At 39.8% G+C, this 22,233-nt stretch overlaps 1 protein-coding gene across 1 annotated transcript; it reads right to left on the bottom strand.

Annotated features, from left to right (window-relative positions):
* Window positions 1-100: 100 nt before the first annotated feature.
* Window positions 101-20,359, bottom strand: LOC127654276 (phosphatidate phosphatase LPIN2-like). The gene is made up of 21 exons (XM_052141403.1): window positions 20,242-20,359; window positions 16,891-17,051; window positions 16,181-16,381; window positions 14,499-14,594; window positions 11,718-11,929; window positions 11,478-11,567; window positions 10,143-10,266; window positions 8,271-8,757; window positions 8,070-8,169; window positions 6,584-6,765; window positions 5,568-5,661; window positions 5,379-5,448; window positions 5,214-5,288; window positions 5,031-5,110; window positions 3,286-3,403; window positions 3,044-3,192; window positions 2,636-2,722; window positions 2,371-2,523; window positions 963-1,077; window positions 784-887; window positions 101-664 (listed from the first exon to the last, which is right to left on the bottom strand). The coding sequence occupies exons 3-21, from the start codon at window positions 16,370-16,372 to the stop codon at window positions 514-516; spliced, it is 2,679 nt and encodes an 892-aa protein (XP_051997363.1). The 5' UTR covers window positions 16,373-16,381; window positions 16,891-17,051; window positions 20,242-20,359; the 3' UTR covers window positions 101-513.
* Window positions 20,360-22,233: the final 1,874 nt, after the last annotated feature.

The following is a 22,233-nucleotide window of genomic DNA, read 5'->3' on the forward strand; positions in this document are numbered from 1 at the left end:
CCCACACTAACACAAACACACCTACACACACGCCCACACTAACACAAACACACCTACACACACCCACACTAACACAAACACACCTACACACACACACACTAACACACACACACCTACACACACACACACACACACACACACTAACACACACACACCTACACACACTCCCACACACACCCACACTAACACAACACACACACACACACACACACACACACAAACACAAAGCAGATTTAGGAGATAAATTGACCATTACTCAACATTTATCACAATACTTTACAAATATGTACTTTAACTCTGTTTTATAAATACACATTTGCTCGGTGCAGCATAAGCTTAGTTAAGGCTTTAAATTGAATTATGTTTTTAACAGCAGCTCTGTATATATGAATTTGCTTTAACACACTTGTAGTGATCTTTATAAGAAACTACAGATCGACTACAAAATTTTGTCCTTTTATACACATTAGAGACTGACCAATCAGATCAGGGCCTCTTAACAAGCTCAGCCAATCACTGTCCCAGCAGCTCGTCCAGACAGACGGCAGTGATTGGCTCCCTCCAAAAGCAGAAAGAACTGAATTCTGGGTAGATGAAGGCACAGTTTTGCTGTTTGTCCATCAGAGGAAACACATGATCCACCAGCTCACTTAGATGACTATATCTGAAATGTGAATGTTAAATAAAGTTGTCAGATATCGTTCAGTGCAACAAATATTTAGGAGTCAAGCAAACCAAATAAGGGCACACTCATTAGTGTGCACGTCTCTGTTGCGAACTTACGATGTCTTGTTGCTTTTGCACTGCTCCTGAATGACTTCTCCTTTTGGATTCACCGTGAAAATGTGACATGCTGGCACAGCAACATATTTATAGGCGAACACATCCTGAAATATACAAACATCAGTATGTTAAGACATGAATTCTGTTATTGCAGGTACTGGGAAGTACACGTGTCTTACATTGCTGCGGTTGCCGAAGGCTGCGTAGAACGGCTGAGAGTTGTGAGGGAAGAGGTTCTTAATGTCTGTCAAACATTCAATCTTAAACTTCTCTGGCTTCTTCTCAATCACCTCCCTGAGAGAGAGAGAGAGAGAGAGAGAGAGAGAGAGAGAGAGACTAAATTATGGTACATTTCTAGTTTCAACATTATTTGTGCTTCAGACCTTTGTTTTGTTGGACACTAAAAACTAGCTTCATACTGTGACCCACAATTGGTGTTTGGGGTGGCTGTGGCTCAGGTGGTAGAGCAGGTCGGCCACTAATCGCAGGGTTGGTGGTTCGATTCCTGGCTCACACGACTCCACATGCCGAAGTGTCCTTGGGCAAGACACTGAACCCAAAGTTGCTTCCAATTGCAGGCTAGCCCCCTTGCATGGCAGCTCTGCCACCATTGGTGTATGAGGGTGAATGGGACACAGTGTTAAGCGCTTTGAATAACGCTAAGGTTTGTAAATGGAGCCACATTGAGAGCATCATACTGTATCTCCATGTGGGGTCTTAAAAAAAGTTCCAAACTTCCACCTCTCTCGGAGGCCATGGTTCTCAGCAGGAAACCGATGGAGGTAGGGAAGGAGGTATTGCCCCAAGTGAAGGTGTTCAAATACCTCGTGGTCTTGTTCATGAGTGAGGGGACAATGGAGCGGGATGTTGGCCTGGAGAATCGGGGCAGCGGGGGCGGTATTGCACTCACTCTATCGCACCGTTGTCACGAAAAGAGAGCTGAGCTGGAAGGCAAAGTGCTCAATCTACCGGTCAATTTTCGTTCCTACCCTCACCTATGGTCATGAAGGTTGGGTCATGACCGAAAGAACTAGGTCGCGAGTACAAGCGGCCGAGATGGGGTTCCTCAGAAGGGTGGCGGGCTTCTCCCTTAGAGATAGGGTGAGGAGCTCAGTCATCCGTGAGGAGCTCGGAGTAGAGCCGCTGCTCCTTTGCGTCGAAAGGAGTCAGTTGAGGTGGTTTGGGCATCTGGTAAGGATGCCCCCTGGGCATCTCCCTAGGGAGGTGTTTCAGGCACGTCCAGCTGTGAGGATTACTCGGGGATGACCCAGGAATAGGTGGAGAGATTACATCTCCACACTGGCCTGGGAACGCCTCGGGGTCCCCCAGTCAGAGCTGGTTAATGTAGCTCGGGATAGGGAAGTTTGGGGCCCCCTGCTGGAGCGGCTGCCCCTGCGACCCGACTTCGGATAAGCGGTTGAAGATGGATGGATGGACCAAAATTCCATCAAACTGAATTGTGCGATTTTTGTCTAAATTAATAAAACTTTAAATATTTAATTTTGGATATGCCCCTGTTTACTATTTATTTGTACTTTCCCAAAACTCGTTTACCTATAAAATTCAGATTAGTGTCTGTGTATGTACCTGTGAAAGGCAGAGAACAGGCTGCTGGGTGAGAGCATGAGAGGTCCTCTTGGTAAGATGGTGCCCTGGTCATTGACCCAGTGCAAGTACCCTCTGGTGATGCCCGCCATGCCAATCGCCCGTGCAGAACAGTAGAGGAACTTGTAGCCATTCCTAAAATGAAAACCATAAAACCGTCTTTGCAAAATCCAAACAGAAGAGAGTCTAAACAGCAGACTCTTGTCAGACTGAACATGAGTTTCTGGTGTTTGCGAGTTGGTCTCACTCATGTATGGTGTGGTAAAGTTTTGCAATGCCCTGGTGAGTCCAGTCTTTTCCGAGCTGAGGGAGGAACTGACCTAAAACATCAGACCTGTGATGGGGGAAAAGGCCCACTGTATGAAAGAAATTGTATTGGGAAATAAATTTGCTAGTTAATGAGATTGTTTCCACATTAAAACAGGATACTGAGATTTGGGGGTGGCATTATTTGAACTGCATTACTACACAATGCAGCAAAACATCTCAAGGGTCTTTAAAATAGACATCTTTATTAATATACATATATCATGAATCTAAATTTATATATAATTTATTATTTTATAATGTATGTGTGTGTGTAATAAATATATATATATATATATATATATATAATGAATAATGTCTAGAGTATGGAAGTTGATTGATAACATACTTTGTGATAGTGCCGTCTATATCTGAGATGACTATCTTGTCACTCCAGTGCCAAAGGTAGATGGTTCCCTCACAGCGACATGTTCCCTGATACTGTGTGGTGATACTGAACACCACGCCATTGGGTCCGTCTTTAAGGCCAAGACCAGCCTGTGTAAACCACACACACACACACAAAATGTGAATTTTTCAGTTTGAATACAGAATCTCATATATTTGTGTGTTTGTGGGCACACGTCTCACAATCTGCTCTGAAGAGAGCCGCAGTGATTTCTTATATGAGTGAGTGTGAACGGACGGTTCTGCTGCCGAATTCAGTTCCTTTGATTCTTCTTCACTGGAACTGTCCACCACAGCCTGCCTGAGGAAACATCAAATCAACAGAATATCATCACTGACCTAGAGGGAAGTTATTCTGCAGGAAAACCAGCTAAAACAAGCTTCTCTTGGTAGATGGTTTTAAAGGGTTTTTAGCTGATCCAAGCTGGTCTGGATTGTTGATTGGCTGAAGTCTGATCGACTTCAATCTGGTAGGGCATCTTAACCAGGATGATCAGAGATAGTAGACCTGCTTGGACCAGCAACAAACCAGCTTCCATGTTCCAAAAACACCTTAATGCTGATTTTTTTTTTTTTTCTTCATTATTTTGTCTAGAGCTTGTAAAAGTGAACTGCAGTATGCCAAAATTAAATAAAGACACATTTTAATATATTACAAATATATTACAAATATTATGAGAATTTTCTAAGGACAATATTCTTTTTAAAAACAAATTTAACATGGATCATCACTAGATTGACATCGTCGATCTGAGATTTAGTTTGAACTAATTACGACAAATAAAATTATATGCAGTCAGTCGTTTAGTTCCTCTTTATGTTGCATTGTGCTGGGCATATCTCTTTTTCTGGTTCAGTGGCATTCCCAAAATTAAAGGCTTATAACTCACCCAAGTAATTGACCCTTTTTGTGTTTTTTTTTTTTTGTAATAATTGTAAAGAAAACTTTTCAGTGTTTTTATGATAAATACTCAGCCTCTGAAATTGTTTTTATTTTTCTGATTTGACATTATATATCTCAGGGTGTAAATAAGATATCTCCCAGTAAAATTTTGTTGATATGAAAATTAAATCAAAAGTTATAGCATTAAAAAGTAATTTATCCTAGTGTCCAAAAATGTCGCCAAAAAAATAAAACATAATAATTGTACATAAGGACTAATTACACAAGCAAACACAACAATGACTAAAAGTTTGCGCTCTCTCCAAAGCATGCAAGCATGAGTAACAAGATCTTATTCTGTTCCATTCTGTGTCATTTGAGTCATCATTGAGTCTGTGTCATGCAATTGGCGCCATCTAGTGGTGGCCATCTGTAAATGGAGTGAACGATCCTCTCTGCCCATATTTGGATGACTTCCACCTCCTACTCATTTTAACGGTAATCCCCTCCTCTAAATAATGCTATGTAATATTTTAAGTTTTCAAGAAGTTATTAGTGAAAACGCGGCTTATCAAAGACACATACTAGGCTATTACTCACTATATTTTTGTCTGTGAGTACAACAAATAGGCTGGTTGTATTCTACTCTTTGAGAGTTTTCCAATGACATTTGACACATGGCTATTTGATCAGTTTGATGTTTTTACCGATTACAATAATATGTGCAATTTTGATTTGTCAGCAACTTTCAAAGCCCTTGTTCAGTTTTGGTCATAATGTCTGCATGCATTGTAAAGTACAGCTTTTAAAATTTAAAGCGATACCTATATTGTCTTGGTCAAGACTGCAGTTATTATCATTTTAATAAATATTTGTTTATACTGTGCAGGCCCACCGGCGGACAAATCCGAGCTTATAGGATAAGAACTTTGTAATATATTACGAATAGTATGGTAACATCTTACAACAGCATATTTCTTGAACAAAACATGGTTATCATGGTTGCATTCCTAAATCGATATGTTACAATACTAGTTTGTCTTACTTTGAGGGACTTTTATCATCTGAATGGGAAAGACATTCTGCATTCAGTGAATCACTTGTCTCTTGTTTTTTGGACTGTGACTGTAAAAAGAAAAGACAAAATTTGGAATATCTGGATTTGTTGTATCCCAAAGGCAATCATCCAGCTTATAAAGTCTCTGCATATGTCAAATGTTTTACAGACCTTGCTCTTCCTCCAGAACCACCAGCGCTTTGTCTTCTTTGGCATTTTCTCTTTTACCCAGGCATCTACTGTGGCCTACAAGAAACACATCTGATCAACGACTGGTCACTCATTTTGAATCCTCTGTCAATTAATTGTCTTCTCTTTTAATACTCGAAGCCAAACCTTGGGCAGATTCTTCTGAAAGGCACACAAGCTGAGAATCAATGGTGCTGCCAATGTCCAGTTATAATATCTGAAAGAAACAACACAAGATCTGACAGATCTGATTTTTCTTTTACGATGAATGACATTTAAACTAGGTACACCTATTAACTAAGTGTTATTCACTAGATGTCGAAAGGTATCACTCACCTGTTGCCGATTCTCACCACCAGGTTTGGATTGTCAATGATGGCTGGATTGTCAGCAAACTCCTGATACGTGACAATATGCTCTAGGAATTTCTCTACATCAAAATTAAAAATGTCATGCACAATGATGTGTATTATACAAATACACCACTACTACTACTTCAGAGTTCAAAGTCTTTTTTTTTTTTCTTTCTGGGGTTTAAATAAAAAACATTTTTGGGTTAGGTAAATGGTGTACCCATCCGGAGACAGTAAAAATAAAAAAAAGTTTAAATTCTTGAAAAAATATATATTGGCATAAGTAAGGGTTTTCCCCTTTTTCTTCCCAATTTGGAATGCCCAATTCCCAATGCGCTCTAAGTCTTCATGGTGGTGAAGTGACTCAATCCGGGTGGTGAGGACGAATCTCAGTTGCCTCCGCGTCTAAAACCGTCAGTCCGTGCATCTTATCACGTGGCTTGTTGAGCACGTTACCATGGAGACGTAGCACGTGTGGAGGCTTCACGCTATTCTCCGCGGCATCCACGCACAACTCACCACACACCCCACTGAGAGCGAGAACCACATTATAGCGACCACGAGGAGGTTACCCCGTGTGACTCTACCCTCCCTAGCAACCGGGCCAATTTGGTTGCTTAGGAGACCTGACTGGAGTCACGCCCTGGTTTCGAACTTGCAACTCCAGGTGTGATAGTCAGCGTCAATACTCGCGGAGCTACCCAGAATAATAATATTTTATTTATTTTCAAAATGTTCAAAGTGTTCTCACCTGGCGATATCAATCAACCAAAGTATATTTCATGTTTGAATAGAAATCAAGCGACCAACAAAATGTCTTTTCGAGTATCACTTTTTACTGTCATGGGCAAAATCAATGGCTAGTTGGGACAAAAGCACACTATAACATAGAAGAGATACTTCGCCTTACTGCTTCTCACTTCATCACTTTTCACCTGGTTAGGACACGTTGCAAGAGTAAGGGTGTTTTATATTGGTACATATATTGACTGTGTTCACCTTTGTTGATTTGAGCGTTGTCTCCGAGTCCTCCACACAGTGACAGAGAGACTGTTGGCAGGTCAGAGGAAGAATCAGATAAACACTCTGTGCCGCTGTCAGCTGCTGTGCTGTTTATTGACTGTGGTGACTGAGACCCTGAGCGACTATAATCCTCATCCCAATGTCTTCCTGATGGCTCACTACAAGACAGACATCACAAACACAACATAAACACAACATAAAATGTGCTTTGCCGATTAGTGTCTGGTCTCGAGAGCTCTAATTGACAAATCTCAGCTCTGTTAAGTACAGGCGTTATTTTTAAAGTATTATGGTTAAAGGGCGATGTTAGGCATTACTAGGGATGGGAATTGTAAGGAATTTAACGATTTCGGCTCCTTAATGGTTCCATTGACTATTCTTTGTCGTTTTGTGGTAATGTTTTTGGTTGTATTGTATTGACTGTCCTAAGCATTGCCAAATGATGAGATTTCGACAGAGCAAATATAATAAATCAGACATACATTTAATACAATTCTTGTTATAAGATTACTTTTTAGAGCTATTTGTGCAATCCAGTAATGCATCCTAATTATACATTAAATATTTGTATGAAATCACACTGATTACAACAAAACTTGTGTATCTTTAACAACAGTTTGCATCCCAAGACCTTTCGGCATTTAACATTGTGTGACCCCCACCCCCCCCCCGTACACCTGCATGGACGTTGCAGTTTGGCTTCACTATATGCAACACAGAATTTAATTCAATTTAAGCCGACTGATCTCAGTTCAAGAGAGTTTGTGCTGTGAATAAAGGGTTCAACTTTCAAAGGATGGAGTCATGTAGCAAAACAACATGGCGCTGACCGCAGCGAAGTTTGTCTTTGGGAGAAATGCCAAAAAATGCCATCTGGTAAGAAACCTGATTACGTTTTTACATTGAAACCTGTTTGAGTCAAAAGATTAGACATCTCTAGATTCATCCGATATGCCATTTTATTTACATTTGAGCGATTTATCACAAAATGCCACGCTGCTAAACACAATGACCACCAATTGTTTCATTACAAATCCTATATTTACTGTGCAGTTTACATTGAGAATCAATGGGTTCATCCAAAAGCTGAACAATGTTGCTTTCAGGTGCTTTATATGGTGTTAGGATGAAAATATGGTGCATTTCACACTGTTCTGAGGCCAGTGAAGACCATACCGGTCAACACTCCCGTTTTTCACGGGAGTCTTCCGTATTTCACACCCATCTCCTGCCCCCCCTCCCAATTGGAGGTCATAGCCATATCTCGTGTAAACTACAGCTGACGTTTCACATATATCTAGAGAGATAACCACGCATCAATACTATTGAGCTCTCAACCAATGATGCACTGGAGCTACGCAAGGACCGCCTCCCTCATTTCCATGTTGCACACAGAAAAGTACAAATAAATACATATATATGGAAATAAATATATGTGGGAATAATGGATGCATAACATTACCTGTTGGGGAAGTAGCGAGCAGCTATATGCGGTTCCAAGCCATTGAGATCCTCCAGATAGATGTCATCTGGACCCTGGTGCTGACTCCTCCTCCTCACAACTCAACACATAATGCAAACATCTTACTCTGAAGCCTTGCAAAAGTAAAACGTACTGTAAAATACCTTCGTCAAACTCCTAAATTAGGTCAGTGTTTACTACCTTTCCTCTTGCAAGCTGATTCTGGATTGGAGGAGGTGTTAAACTCTGGGCCGCTCTCTGTCATGTCTCCCAGCAGACGAGCAGCAGCTTGGGGTACAAACATGGGCAGGTGACCCCTCACTGATGAACATGATCCTAGATTTGATGCTTTTGGAATATGAAGTTCCAGTTTGGATGTATGATGAGCTAATTTGTTTGGATGATGTTCCAGCAGGTGTGGTTGTAGTTTGCATGTGTGATGGGGTGGTCCTGGTGACTCCAGCGTGCTGCTGTGAGATTCAGATCTTTGTACGTGATGTTTGCTTGTTTCAAGTTGAGGAGTTTGGGGCTGAGGTCTGATGATCGGACGCATGTGTTCAGAGGACTGTGGACTCTGATCCGAATGGGTCGTCATGCTGTTGGCATCAGTAATGATCCTGAAGTGAGTGTTTTCTGATGGTGTAATGCTCAACAGCTGAAGAGAATCCGCCCGGTCTCTGTGACTGATCTGAAAGAGGTTTGTAGGACAAGAAGTGTTTCAGTAAAATCTCTGGAACACACAGTTTCCATCTTTTCTTGATGAAAGGAAATCACAATTTTTGGTGTTTTTTCCTTTAATAGTTTGTAGCAACATGGTGTATTATCCTCCTGAGGCTGGAGCGTGACTGCTGTGTGCATTTTCCGTTCCCCTTTATGATCTGTAACTAGTAGCCCCTTAGAAACATGCAAAATAATAATAATAAGTTTTAGACCAAATAGTTTTCCTAAAAATGTATATCCACATATGTGGACAGTGGGACTAAATTATGAAATGTTAAATAATATCAAGCTATAGAAAGTTATGTTTCCAGGAGTGTTGGGTATTCATGTTTTTGAGGCGTTACATCAGAAATTTGCATAATTAATTCAGATTCAAAGTAATGTCCAGCATCATCCAATCACAGCCAACCATGTTAAAATAAAATTACACATGATAAATTTTGAATCTATGTACTGATTATCATTTTATCATGTCTGCCAAACATGTTGAGTGATCCAAACATCATTTACATCCTGAAACTGAACTTTTGATCAGATTTTAGGAGTGAATGCACTTAGGTACATAGGAAAGCTATACGATGCTCCCTAATTAGGGAATGACTTCCAGTGTGCTGTCTGTCTGCACTGGTCTCAGAACAGTTTTAAATGCACCTTATTTTCATCCTAACTCCATATAAAGCCTCTGAAAGCAACAATTGACAGCTTCTTGATGCATCCATTGATTCTCAATGTGATACATTGAGAATCTGCACAATAAATATAGGATATTTTAAAGAAAATTTGCCTATAGTCCACGTACGTGGTCATTGTGTTTAACAGCGTGGCATATTGGATGAGACTAGAAACTCTACTCTTTTGACTCAACAGGCTTTGATTGAAAAACGTAATGAGATTTTTAGCCTATATAGCTTTGTTGCGTTTCTCCCAAAAACGAACTCCGCAGTGATCGGCACCATGTTGTTTTGTTGACTCGGTGTATCGGAAGTTTAACCCTTTACTGACAGCCTAAGAGTCTCCTGAACTGGGATCCTTTGGTTTAAATGAAATCAAATTATGCATAGCCTATAGTGAAGCCAAATCGTAATGTCCAGGCATGTGCCTCAGGAGGGTAATATACGGTAAAGGTCAATAACGTCATGCAATTTTTTTGGTCTGGATCTATTAAAAATACAAATCACAACAAACAGTTGGTTGATTACACCTCAAATATGATGAACATGTTTTCATTTTCTGAGTTCAGTCATTTTAATATATATAAAAAATGTCAAAAAGTGGTGTAAATGTCCGGAAAATATCTTATACCGAAATAACTGCACATACCGAATGTATATACAATGGCACTAAAGTCCATACCTTAGTAGATTCAGGCAGCTCGCCCCATGTCCACTGCATATGGGAGTGATCATCACGAGATCTTTCTGATGATTTCATCGTCAATTCTGAATCACTTTTAGGAGAGCTGGGCTCTGGCACACTCCTGTAAAAGAGCCACATGACGTGTTTTATGTGCATCAATGATGTGATGCTCACTTTTCTGTTTGTTCAGATCTAAAATGAATTTAATACAGACTATGACTTAAATAAACCTTTTTTTTATGAACACTTTGTCAGTTTGCATCAAGTAAAAACATATAACATATAGGTGGTTTCTTAATTGTAGTAAAGAAAAAGAGTCTGAAAATAATAAAACAATCATTTGTAAATACATTAAAGCTGAAGTGTGTGATTTATTAGGCACTAGCGTCACTGAACGGAATAAAAAACAAACCTTCTGAAAGCAACCCTGTCTGCTATTGATCAATAAAACAGATAGTCCCGCCCCCAACTCACGCCATTGGTTGAGTCAATGTAGTTACATCAGGCTGGATGGGCCACTCAAACAAAGGAATTTTAATAGTGCTACAGAGACAAATTATTTCAAGAAAATTCAGCAACAAATGTCTTAATTACAGTTTTTTAAGTATTTTAACACAGAAAATGTTGCACACATTTCTATGCCCAGCCTTATTTTTTTAATGGAGTACTCTGAAATCAGAGTACTACAGAAAAGGTGTATTTTCTATGGTAATCAGAGTTTTTGTCCTAACCAGTCGTGACAAGCGACGGTACATTCTATCGATCGCTTGTTTTCTATTTTCGGCATCACGGGGGTAACTCTGTCCACTGTGAACTGGTCCAAAAACTTTCCAAAAAATAAGGCTGGACATAGAAATGCATCAATTCTGCCACTACAAACTCTTCAGACATGTTTAAGAAGTTCTGTTCCCTGTTTTATTCTGCTATCGCTGTAGAGGACATGTTTATAGATAAAAAAAGAGTTTTTGCTAGAATGCCCCAATGCCACGAGGGCATATCATGAACGCGCACAGCAGATCAATGGTCAGTGAAAAGTTTGACTAATCGGATGCTTTCATAACAATCATGAGTGTCATGGAATAATTTATTAGACTTCTGATTTAAACTTTTGTGTCGTTTTGAAACTTGAAGTGGTGGTCACTATAAACTGCTATTGTATGGCATCACAGAGCACAAATGTTTATTTTATTATTTGTTTTTACAATTTCTCACTTTTTGTTAAGAAAGAGTTGGGTTCAGATTGTGTCTGAGATGACACTATGTGTGTGTGTGTGTGTGTGTGTGTGTGTGTGTGTGTGTGTGTGTGTGTGTGTGTGTGTGTGTATCGTCTACCTATCTGTTGGCCAGTCTTCATCAGAGAGAGTATAACTGTCTAACCGTCTATGAGTCTGTCTGACATCACTGGGTGAAAATGATGACACCCTGAAAGCCACAAACACACATTACTAATGTTACTGGAAACACTTTAATACTGGGCGTGTGTGTCCCAAACAAATATAGAGAATGTGTGAGAGAGGGTGAATGAGTGCACTTGTGGTCAACTAATATCACATGTATAAAATAAATAATTACTGATTTGCTCCATGAGTGTTCTGCTCTTCTTTCCTCTGTTCAGTCGTCCGGTGTTTTCTTTTCCTCCTCTTTTTCTTTTTCACCACACCGCTCTCCTCCTCTGTGACTCCGTCCTCTAAACCTGAACCAATCACAGAAGACTCCTGCCCCCAGAACACTGGATCAGAGTCTGACGGTATTGGTGATGTCACCAGGTAGGCGGGGATTGTTTCCTGTACAATTAACCACTTTTTAAAATCAGAAAACACGAAACATAGATTTGACATTACACTTTTGAAACGGTGAGTATTTTTTGTGAATCAAAGGTCAAAGGTCTAGGTTAGGACCTAAATCTTTCTAGAAAAAAGGTCTCTCTCAGGTGGAAGCGACCAATGAGCCAAATGCATTATAATAAAACAAAATCTTGGGAAGGCCTAGCCCACCTTTGTCAATCAGCCTATGTAACTTACTGAAATGTAATCTGGGACGTTTACCAATCCAAATGAAGGACTTTGCTATGCTATCAAATTGTTTGTAATAAGAGAGATTGTATCAGGAAGTTGAATTTTGGAATACAATTCATTTCCCAATCATAGATACATGTAATGAAGCCCACCTGTCCACATCGCTCGAAAACCTTTTTAATAAAGTAAAAATTAACTCTAAATCACACAAATTTGCTGGGAATAATATACCCAAATACTTGATGCCCTGTTTGGGCCACAGGATGGCACCTGCTGAAAAGCCGTTACTGGGCAGTATGCTGTCAGAGCCAAAGCTTTGGATTTAGACAGATTAACTCTGTATCCTGATAATTTAGAAGTCAAGGAATGTACTGTATATAGTAGGGTCGGAGATAATATATCATCTGCGTAAAGCAAAAGCTTATTCGCCACACCTCCCGCTATCACCCCTGGAAAATCATCTGTCTTTCTAATCGCGGCTGCTAATGGTTCCGCGGAAAGAGCAGCCTGTCGGGTGCCCCAATCCAGAGTAAAATAATCTGAGATTAATCCATCCGTTTGTACCGACTCTACCGGGTATCAAACTCGCTTGGATCTTTGTCCTTTTTAAGAATCGGACTGATCCGGTCTTGTGTCATGGTTGGGGGAAGCTTTCCATTCTTTAATGATTCCATATAAACTTCTAGCAAAAGTGGAGCCAATTCTGTAGCATAAGATCTAAAAAATCCGTGGCAAAGCCATCTTGCCTCGAAGAATTGCCTATAGGCAAGGCCTTAATTACCTCACCAAGCTCCTCCAAGGTTATCTCAGAATCAAGAGAATGTTTTTGCTCAGCCGTCAGTTTAGGGAGATCAAATTGTTCCACAAAGTTTCTAATTCCCTCATCAGTAGAAGAAGATGTGAAACTATAGAGATCAAGATAGAATTCTTTAAAAGTATTAATATCAATGGATGAGGTAAATAATTCACTACCAGCAGATTTGACTGAGGGAATGGTAGAAAAAGACTCTCCCTGCTTTATATATCTAGCCAGATGTTTTTCTGCCTTGTCTCCTAACTCAAAGTATGACTGTCTTGCCATGAGTAGCCAAAACTCCACCTTCCTTGAAAAAAATAGTATTATATCTGTATTTCAATTTGGTCAATACTCGGAGGCCATCAGATGATATTCAGCACTTTTAATATTCACTTCCAACTACACAAGTTCTCCTGCTTTGGATTTTTTGATGAATGAGGCATACTGTATGATAAGACCCCTAAGAACTGCCTAAAGTGCCTCCCAAGCCACGCCCACAGAGGATACTGAGGACCAGTAGGTCTCCATATAAACATAGATTTCAGCCTTTTAACATTTGTTGAAAATCAGGATTTTGCAAAAGGGATACATTAAAGTGCCAACTATATGATTTCCTTTTCTCCGTATGTGGCAACACCTCTAAACTCACCAGGGTGTGATCTGAAAATAAAATGTTTCCAATTGAGCAATCAACAACAGATGAAATGAGGGACTTAGATATATAAAAAAAATATATATTCTAGAGTAAATCTTATGGACTGATGAAAAAATATATATAGTCCCTACCAGATGGGTTCAAAAGTCTCCAAATATCTGTAAGAATTTCTGCTAAAACAATAATGACTCTTCCTAATTTATATTTAATCTGTTTGAGACATTTTAATTGTAGATGTTTATATATCAGTGTAATGACTCCCCTGCTCTTACTTAAAGAAAACACAGCCACCCCATATCTTCCCAAATTTTTCAGCTTCCTGTGGATAAAGTGTCTTTTAATGTCTCCAGAGCCTTAGGATTTTGAAGTCTTTGACATATTGTCCTCCTAGAACAGTTACAGACCAGACTGTATCGAATCTCACCGGCTTATAACATTAATAGTGTTAAAACTAGCAAAGTGCGCAGAGCTTGCCGTTCACATGTCCGAACCTCGCATGGCATCACGTCACTAATCGAAACGGTGAGTATTTTAACATTTACAGGTTGTCCCCATTCACTTCCATTGTACTGTAAGTGCCTCACTGGAACAAAGACGTTTGCTTTTTTAAAGAAAAGGAAGGACAAGTCAAATTTAATTTTAGTGGTAATCAATATCATGCCACAAATGCTGTCGATTGAGCTTAACTTGTATTGAACCTGAAATATTCCTTTAAAGGTTTTAATTTTTTGAATGTCCAATTATTTACTGCATGTTGAGGACCTTGTGGCTTTATCAGCAACAACTTATTAGTATGAAAGAAAAGTCTGTTTATGCTATATATGAAATCTAGCACACTACACTTGTGAAATAAGAATGTATTAATGTACTGATATAAATAAACTCACACTGGCCTGTTGAGTCTCCTCAACAAAGAACGCTTCTCCGTTGTCTCCCAGCTTCATTTGAAGATCCACAGGTGAACCATTAACCTCTATGTCAATCTGTAGGATCAAAGAATACTAAATTACCTCCATAACCCAATGACTGTTTAAACCGGAATACAAATCTCTCCTGGTAACCTTTGGCTTTATTGTATAGTTTCCTTTCCCCATTAGCAAGCTTTTATGGTTCTATGGTACAATAAAGGTAAACAGCGTCTGTCTAACAGATTACCATGTAGTTAAAATGAAGTGTTATTGCACTCAGCAATTACACACAAATGGTGTACAAATATTTGTTGTCCTTTTTATGACCAAACTAATGAATCTAACTAACAGCATAATGACTAACTAAACTCGGTACATTTATTGCACTGTCAAAAGAAATTAAAAATAAAAACAAATTCTGTCAGAATTAACTCAACCTTATGTAGTACCAAACTCATATACTGTCACCCAGCTCTTTTCCATACTACAACAACAGTTCATAGTGACCACATCTGTAAAAGCACAACTGTGAGCACACAAAGCTCAGAGCTACGCGCAGCGACTGTGCACGGCGTCTTATCCATTGGGGGTTTGTCTACTGAGGTGGAATGCTGTTTCCTTCCAGACACGGGCAGAATGTTGTTATGGGCCATGCATGACACAGATGGGTTAAGCTGTTGTACACCGTCTCCAGGATGAGAGCGGGGTTCGAATTGGGTGGTAAAGCTCATTTTTAGGGTGCCACTCTTCTGGCCCCGTCCCTGCTAAAGAATGAAAATGCAAAGTCTTTTTTATTTATAATGATTCCCAGCTTCAATATCTGGCAACCAATCCAGCACACCTTAACAATCAGCATGCTGTCAGCTGTGCACTAGTGTCCACAGATATAAAAGTCACATGCATGATGATTCCCCGCGATAAGCATTTGGTGAGTCACATCCACACCAGAAACTTGCACTCGCTCTATCGCACCGTTGTCACGAAAAGAGAGCTGAGCCGGAAGGCAAAGCTCTCGATCTACCGGTCAATTTTTGTTCCTACCCTCACCTATGGTCATGGAGGCTGGGTCATGACCGAAAGAACTAGGTCGTGAGTACAAGCGGCCGAAATGGGCTTCCTCAGAAGGGTGGCGGGCTTCTCCCTTAGAGATAGGGTGAGGAGCTCAGTCATCCGTGAGGAGCTTGGAGTAGGGTCGCTTCGCCTTTGCGTCGAAAGGAGTCAGTTGAGGTGTTTTGGGCATCTGGTAAGGATGCCCCCTGGCCGCCTCCCTAGGGAGGTGTTTCAGGCACGTGCAGCTGTGAGGATTACTCGGGGAAGACCCAGGATTAGGTGGAGAGATTACATCTCCACACTGGCCTGGGAATGCCTCGGGGTCCCCCAGTCAGAGCTGGTTAATGTGGCTCGGGATAGGGAAGTTTGGGGCCTCCTGCTGGAGCAGCTGCCCCTGCGACCCGACTTCGGATAAGCAGTTGAAGATGGATGGATGGAGGTTTGGAATGCCATAAGGTTGAGTAATTATGACAGTGTTATGTAATGCATTTGTGGATGAACTATCCTTTTAAAGACCACTTTAGAGCGATATTGTACTACAGAACAGAGAATCATATGAGGCATACAGCAATCAATCTTTCCAAATGCACATGAATTAAATGGGTGCACACCACTTTCTCTCTGGAATGCAGGACCCCCAGTTTGCCGAATCTGACGTGGAAGGGAGAGCACTGAAAGCTGCCATCAGTCTGCTGAATCACCACCACATCGATACAGCCGGAGAGAGTGGCCTGATTCAGACCTTTATAAAGCTGTTTCACAGTCACCAACACCTGCCCCGCCAACTGACCCACATAATTCATCCTGCCCACCTGAGAGACAGATAAAAGAGACAATGTTACACAGACGAAGTCATTTTCTATAAGTGGGGCTACAGTATCCAAATCCCATATATAAGCCTTTATTTTGGTCACACATTATACATACATTTTTGTATATTTTTCACATATCCCAGATAAGCTGGGGTCAGAGCGCAGGTCAGCCATGATACAGCGCCCCTGGAGCAGATAGGGTCAAGGGCCAGGGTCAAGGGCCTTGCTCAAGGGCCCAACAGTGGCATCTTGGCAGTGCTGGGGCTTGAACCCCCCAAACTTCTGGTCAATAACCCAGAGCCTCAACCGCTGAGCCAAATTAATACATAAATGCTCATATATGGACCTTTATGACAAATGTGATGTAAATTTAAATGTGAGATTAGTTGCTCTCTCTCTCTCTCTAACACACCCTTTTATCTATGTCTCTCGCTCACAAATACACACACACAGGTACAAAGAGTAAATACATTAATATAACACATCTTTAGTAGATCTTACATTCATACCTTTGATTATTGTGGATGTGCTGATGTCATAATTCCATCCGTATGATGACTGAACTCGCTGTAGATGTGTTTTATTCAATACTGAGAATGTCGTGTGTGTAAAGCCGCTGTAACCAAGCCTCTGCTCAACCGTATTTGTTAGTAAAATCTGCACCTGCACACTGAAAATGAGAATAATAGTGACCTAGTGAGTATGTTAATATGGAGGTCTCAGCAGAGCTGCACGAAAACAAGCAATTATGAATATGTCAGATATTTTAATGTATTTATTGATTGGATTCTGTTCATTTATAAAACTCGCAGACTCAGCATGTGTATTTATGGACTTGGTCGGCACAAAAATAATTATTTAAATGTATTATTATTATTCTTTATATTAAATCCAACAAACATTTGAAGTATTTTGAATTAAAAAAAAGTACAGAAAATGATAGGAAAAGTGTATGGAAAACCCTAAAATTCAGGTCAGGCTTTCTGAATAGCTGTGATGTCATGGTTTAGTTAAAAGACTTAAATCGACTTCAAAATGTTTAATGGACTTGGATCTCTCACAGAAGCTCTTTATGGGGAAAACACACATTTACTGGGTTTAAAGGAAAAGGAAAGTATTTCTGGCATAATGTCGAATACCACAAACATTTATTTTGACTCGTACCTCAATTTGCTTTCTGTGTTCCAGTGAGACACTTACAATGGAAGTGAATGGGGGCCAATCCGTATCCATTAAAATACTCACTGTTTCAAGAGTAAAGTCACTAGATGTAAACAATATGCGTGTTTCAGAGGGAGTGGTGGTGGCGTAGTGGGCTAAAGCACATAACTGGTAATCAGAAGGTCACTGGTTTGATCCCCACAGCAACCACCATTGTGTCCTTGAGCAAGACACTTAACTCCAGGTTGCTCCGGGGGGGATTGTCCCTGTAATAAGGGCTCTGTAAGTCGCTTTGGATAAAAGCGTCTGCCAAATGCGTAAATGTAAATGTAATGTGTTAACATGATTTCAAAGTGATAAAATCACTTACTAACCACATCTGTGTAAAGTTAAAGCCAATTTTACAACTTCATTGCCATGATGATGTAATGTCAACAAACCCTAAAACGACTGTAAACATGCACATTTAAACAACTTTACAGCTCAAATAATACACGAGTTATAACAGATGCAAGTGCTTTTATAAAATTATGAGCTTCACATTTCTGCCTTTAAACTCCCCAAAAATTGACCCCATTCACTTCCATTGTAAATGCATCACGGTAACCTCGATTTTGGCTTTTTTTAAAAGGAGGGACGAGTTTAATTTATTTGATTTGTTTTGTAGTAGTAGTAATCATTATTATGCCACAAATGCTGTCGATTGAGCCTAACTTGTTCTGAACCCGGAATATTCCTTTAACAATAATCAATATTGAGACTTGTTTTGTTAACCTTTGACCTCTCAGTAGAAAAAGCCAGCAAGAATGAAAATGGGTTTATAACTTTAAGCGCTGAGGAGGTTTTTAAAGATTTCCTGTTTCAGTGGCATATCCAAAATTAAAGGCTGATAAACAAGGGTCAAGTGTTTGATATCATTTTAAAGAAAACTTGTGAATTATTTTAATGATATAGATTGTGATATATTCGGAGACTCTCAGCCTAAAAAAACTGCTGATTTCTCTTATTTTCTGATTTGGCATTGTAAACCTCAGGGTGTAAATAAAGTAGCTCAGAAAAACTGCTTTTGTTTTGTTCCCATTCCTGTCCACTGTCGCTGAGAGAGATTTTGTGTTGATACGACAAAGCAATCAAAAGTTATATCATTACAAAAATAATTTATCAAAGTGTCCAAAAACATCTCCAAACAAATAAAAGATAATAATTGTACATAAGAACTAATTACACATGCAAACACAACAATGACTAAAGGTTTGCGTAGCATGCAGACATGATTTTAGTCATGAGATTTCAGGGAATGAGTTTCATTCTGTGTCATTCGAGTCATCATTGAGTCTGTGTAATGTACTGGCGCCATCTCCAGTCGCAATCTCATGTCTCTCTGCCCAAATATGGATGACTTTTTGCACCGATCTGAACCCAATCCGATTGGTTAAGTGTTCCATGATGCTACATCATTTATGATGATGTCATCTGATACTGTGTGCACTGTGTGGCTATTTGAGGAGTTTGATGTTTTTACTGATTGCAATATTATGCGCAGTGCAATTTATTTTTCATAAATGATCAAAACGGGACACTTCTGATTCGCCAGCAAATTTCAAAGCACTTGTTCAGTTTTGGTCATAATGTCTACATGCATTGTAAAGTACAGCTTCTAACCCATCTATAGACATGCATTCTTATGTATTTGACCTATATAGTATTTCAACACACCCATTTTATAATTCACATACATAGATCACAAATATCCATTGATTGAAATATATGTTGATGCATGATCAAACCAGTATAACACCTGCCAAATAACAGTCTGGGTAGAGAGTCTGATTCAGACATCTCCTCGTTTAAAGCAGAAACTGACATCTACACCACCTGAAATGAATTAACATGCAGGAAACGGTACAATGCCTCGTCACCACAAACCACATCCTCAGACGATCTCTCATACCTTTAACATAACGGCCAGGGTCTTATAGACTGACTTGTACAACAAGAAAACTTTCAGCTAGTCTCTACCTCTACAAAACATTTACCATGGCACAGTGATGGCGTTACCATTGCACTTTGATATAGGCTGGACTATAGTGCTGTATAATGTCCAATACACCATGATCATACCATGGTACTTATTAAAGGCTACTATGGGCTATGGTGGTCAGGTGAGCGGTCAGGACACACTTTCTCTCGCCCTTGTTGTTGTTGTTTTAGCAGGTCAGGTGAACGTTAAGCCCTGGTGGATTACACTGTAATCCCTTAGAGGATAAATAGACTCATTTTGCATGTGTGTCACTCAACCCTATTATGTATATTTAAGGCAGTATAGAGCACTAGCACATTCTAGATATACTCTACAATCCCTTTGAGAGTTAAATAAGAGTAGAGCAACACCGGTAGTTTAAAGTCTACACTTGATTTACTCATTTGTATTTAGATGCATTTGTGTTGTCTCATAATACAATTTAGAAAGACTGTATGCAACACACATGCATCTAAAATGGTTTGCAACTCTGTCTGTTTAAATGTATATGGCAGACAGAAACAATACTTGCCAATTTTATACATTTTACTCAAACTGACCATGATATCCATAATTTACACCACAACGATTGGTTTTAAAGTAGTAACAATAAATATATTCTATATGTATTCTAGCATAGACTACTGTATATTATCAGGTTCTGTGAAGTGTTGCTCACCTGTGGGGTTGATATTAGGGCTCATATGTAGATGATCTGTGTATAATGCACCTGTCTCTTCGGCTTGACGCTTAGCTGTCGAATTCATTCATCTGCTCTTGAATGATCACTCACACACCCCCGAGTCATTTCTACTGTAAATCATGTGACTAAATCTGAAAGCACATGACTTTAAGAACAGCAGTCAGCACCTACTTCATTATCACAAAGAGTATTAGAGGGTTAATATGACAGATACAGAGTCTCTTACAGCAGCGAACTGACTTTTGATAAATGATGTTCATATGTCAATATACAGTACGACACACACACACACACACTTACAGACACACACACATACACTTACAGACACGCACGCACACACACACACTCTTACACTCTCTCTCACACACACACACACACATTCACACATGTTGTGTTTCCATGTTTTATGGGGACTTTCCATAGACATAATGGTTTTTATACTGTACAAACTTTATATTCTATCCCCTAAACCTAACCCTACCCCTAAACCTAACCCTCACAGAAAACATTCTGCATTTTTACATTTTCAAAAAACATAATTTAGTATGATTTATAAGCTGTTTTCCTCATGGGGACCAACAAAATGTCCCCACAAGGTCAAAAATTTCGGGTTTTACTATCCTTATGGGGACATTTGGTCCCCACAAAGTGATAAATACACGCTCACACACACACACACACGCACACACACTCTCACACACACACACACACACTCACTCACACACTCTCACTCACACACACACTCACACACTCGCATGCACACACACACACACTCACGCACACACTCACATACACTCATACATACATACACTCACACACACACACTCTCACTCACACACACACACACTCGCACACTCACTCACCCACACACTCACATACACTCATACACACACGCACACTCACACGCACACACACACAAACACACTCACACGCACACACTCTCACACACACACACACCCATGTTGTGTTTCCATGTTTTATGGGGACTTTCCATAGACATAATGGTTTTTATACTGTACAAACTTTATATTCTATCCCCTAAACCTAACCCTACCCCTAAACCTAACCCTCACAGAAAACTTTCTGCATTTTTACATTTTCAAAAAACATAATTTAGTATGATTTATAAGCTGTTTTCCTCATGGGGACCGACAAAATGTCCCCACAAGGTCAACAATTTTGGGTTTTACTATCCTTATGGGGACATTTGGTCCCCACAAAGTGATAAATACACGCTCACACACACACACTCTCACACACACTCTCACACACTCACACGCACAAACACACACACTTTTTTTGCAGACATCAAATTACATGTTTAAATTATAAAAAAAAAAAATTGCCAGTGACATTGTGATGCTCCGCTCCATCTATGCAGAAGAAAAAAGGGGGCGTGTCTATCAGTTACTGCACCTTTAACTACTAAATTATTACAACATGGTTCAAATCCCTGTACCTAAGCTCTATAACATGCAACTACAGTGTCCCCAAAAAGTATTTGGACACTTAAGAAACACTTAAAAATGTAAATGAGTGTAGTTGCATTAGATTATAAAATAAAGTGGTATTTATTTTAAGGACAGCACAAGCACACTTTTTTCTAAATATGTTTATCTTTCAAACTCTCTAATTCCTCATTTGCAGTTTCAGGAAATGTAGATTCCTCTGGGTTGGGTTCTGGTTTCTGTTTCGGATCTGATGAAGATGTGACACTGGGGTGTTGCTTCTGGTGTAGAAATCATCACAGCAACTTTAACTTCCTCTACCTCAGCAGGTAGATTCAGACTTACAGAGTCTTTATGAAGCAAGGCTTATAAATCACATCTGCTTTGTCAAATACCAACCACTACCAGGGCCGGTCTAGCGTTGGATTTTGGGGTATTGGGGTCGCTTGAAGTTGGTGTTGGGTTAGTTGGGATTGATGGAGTTGGGGTAAATGGGGTTTGAGTTTTGGGGGTCGGGGTA

The sequence above is a fragment of the Xyrauchen texanus genome, chromosome 2, assembly GCF_025860055.1.
Source record: "Xyrauchen texanus isolate HMW12.3.18 chromosome 2, RBS_HiC_50CHRs, whole genome shotgun sequence".
Lineage (NCBI taxonomy): Eukaryota > Metazoa > Chordata > Actinopteri > Cypriniformes > Catostomidae > Xyrauchen > Xyrauchen texanus.

Excerpts from the sequence above, each read along its gene's own strand:
- LOC127654276 (XM_052141403.1), bottom strand. The coding sequence starts at position 16,372 with ATGAATTATGTGGGTCAGTTGGCGGGGCAGGTGTTGGTGACTGTGAAA. Across the intron at positions 11,930-14,498 it reads AGGAGACTCAACAGGCCAGT|GAAACAATCCCCGCCTACCT; the intron begins GTGAGTTTATTT and ends TTAATTGTACAG. Across the intron at positions 8,758-10,142 it reads AGCTGCCTGAATCTACTAAG|ATCAGTCACAGAGACCGGGC; the intron begins GTATGGACTTTA and ends AACCTCTTTCAG.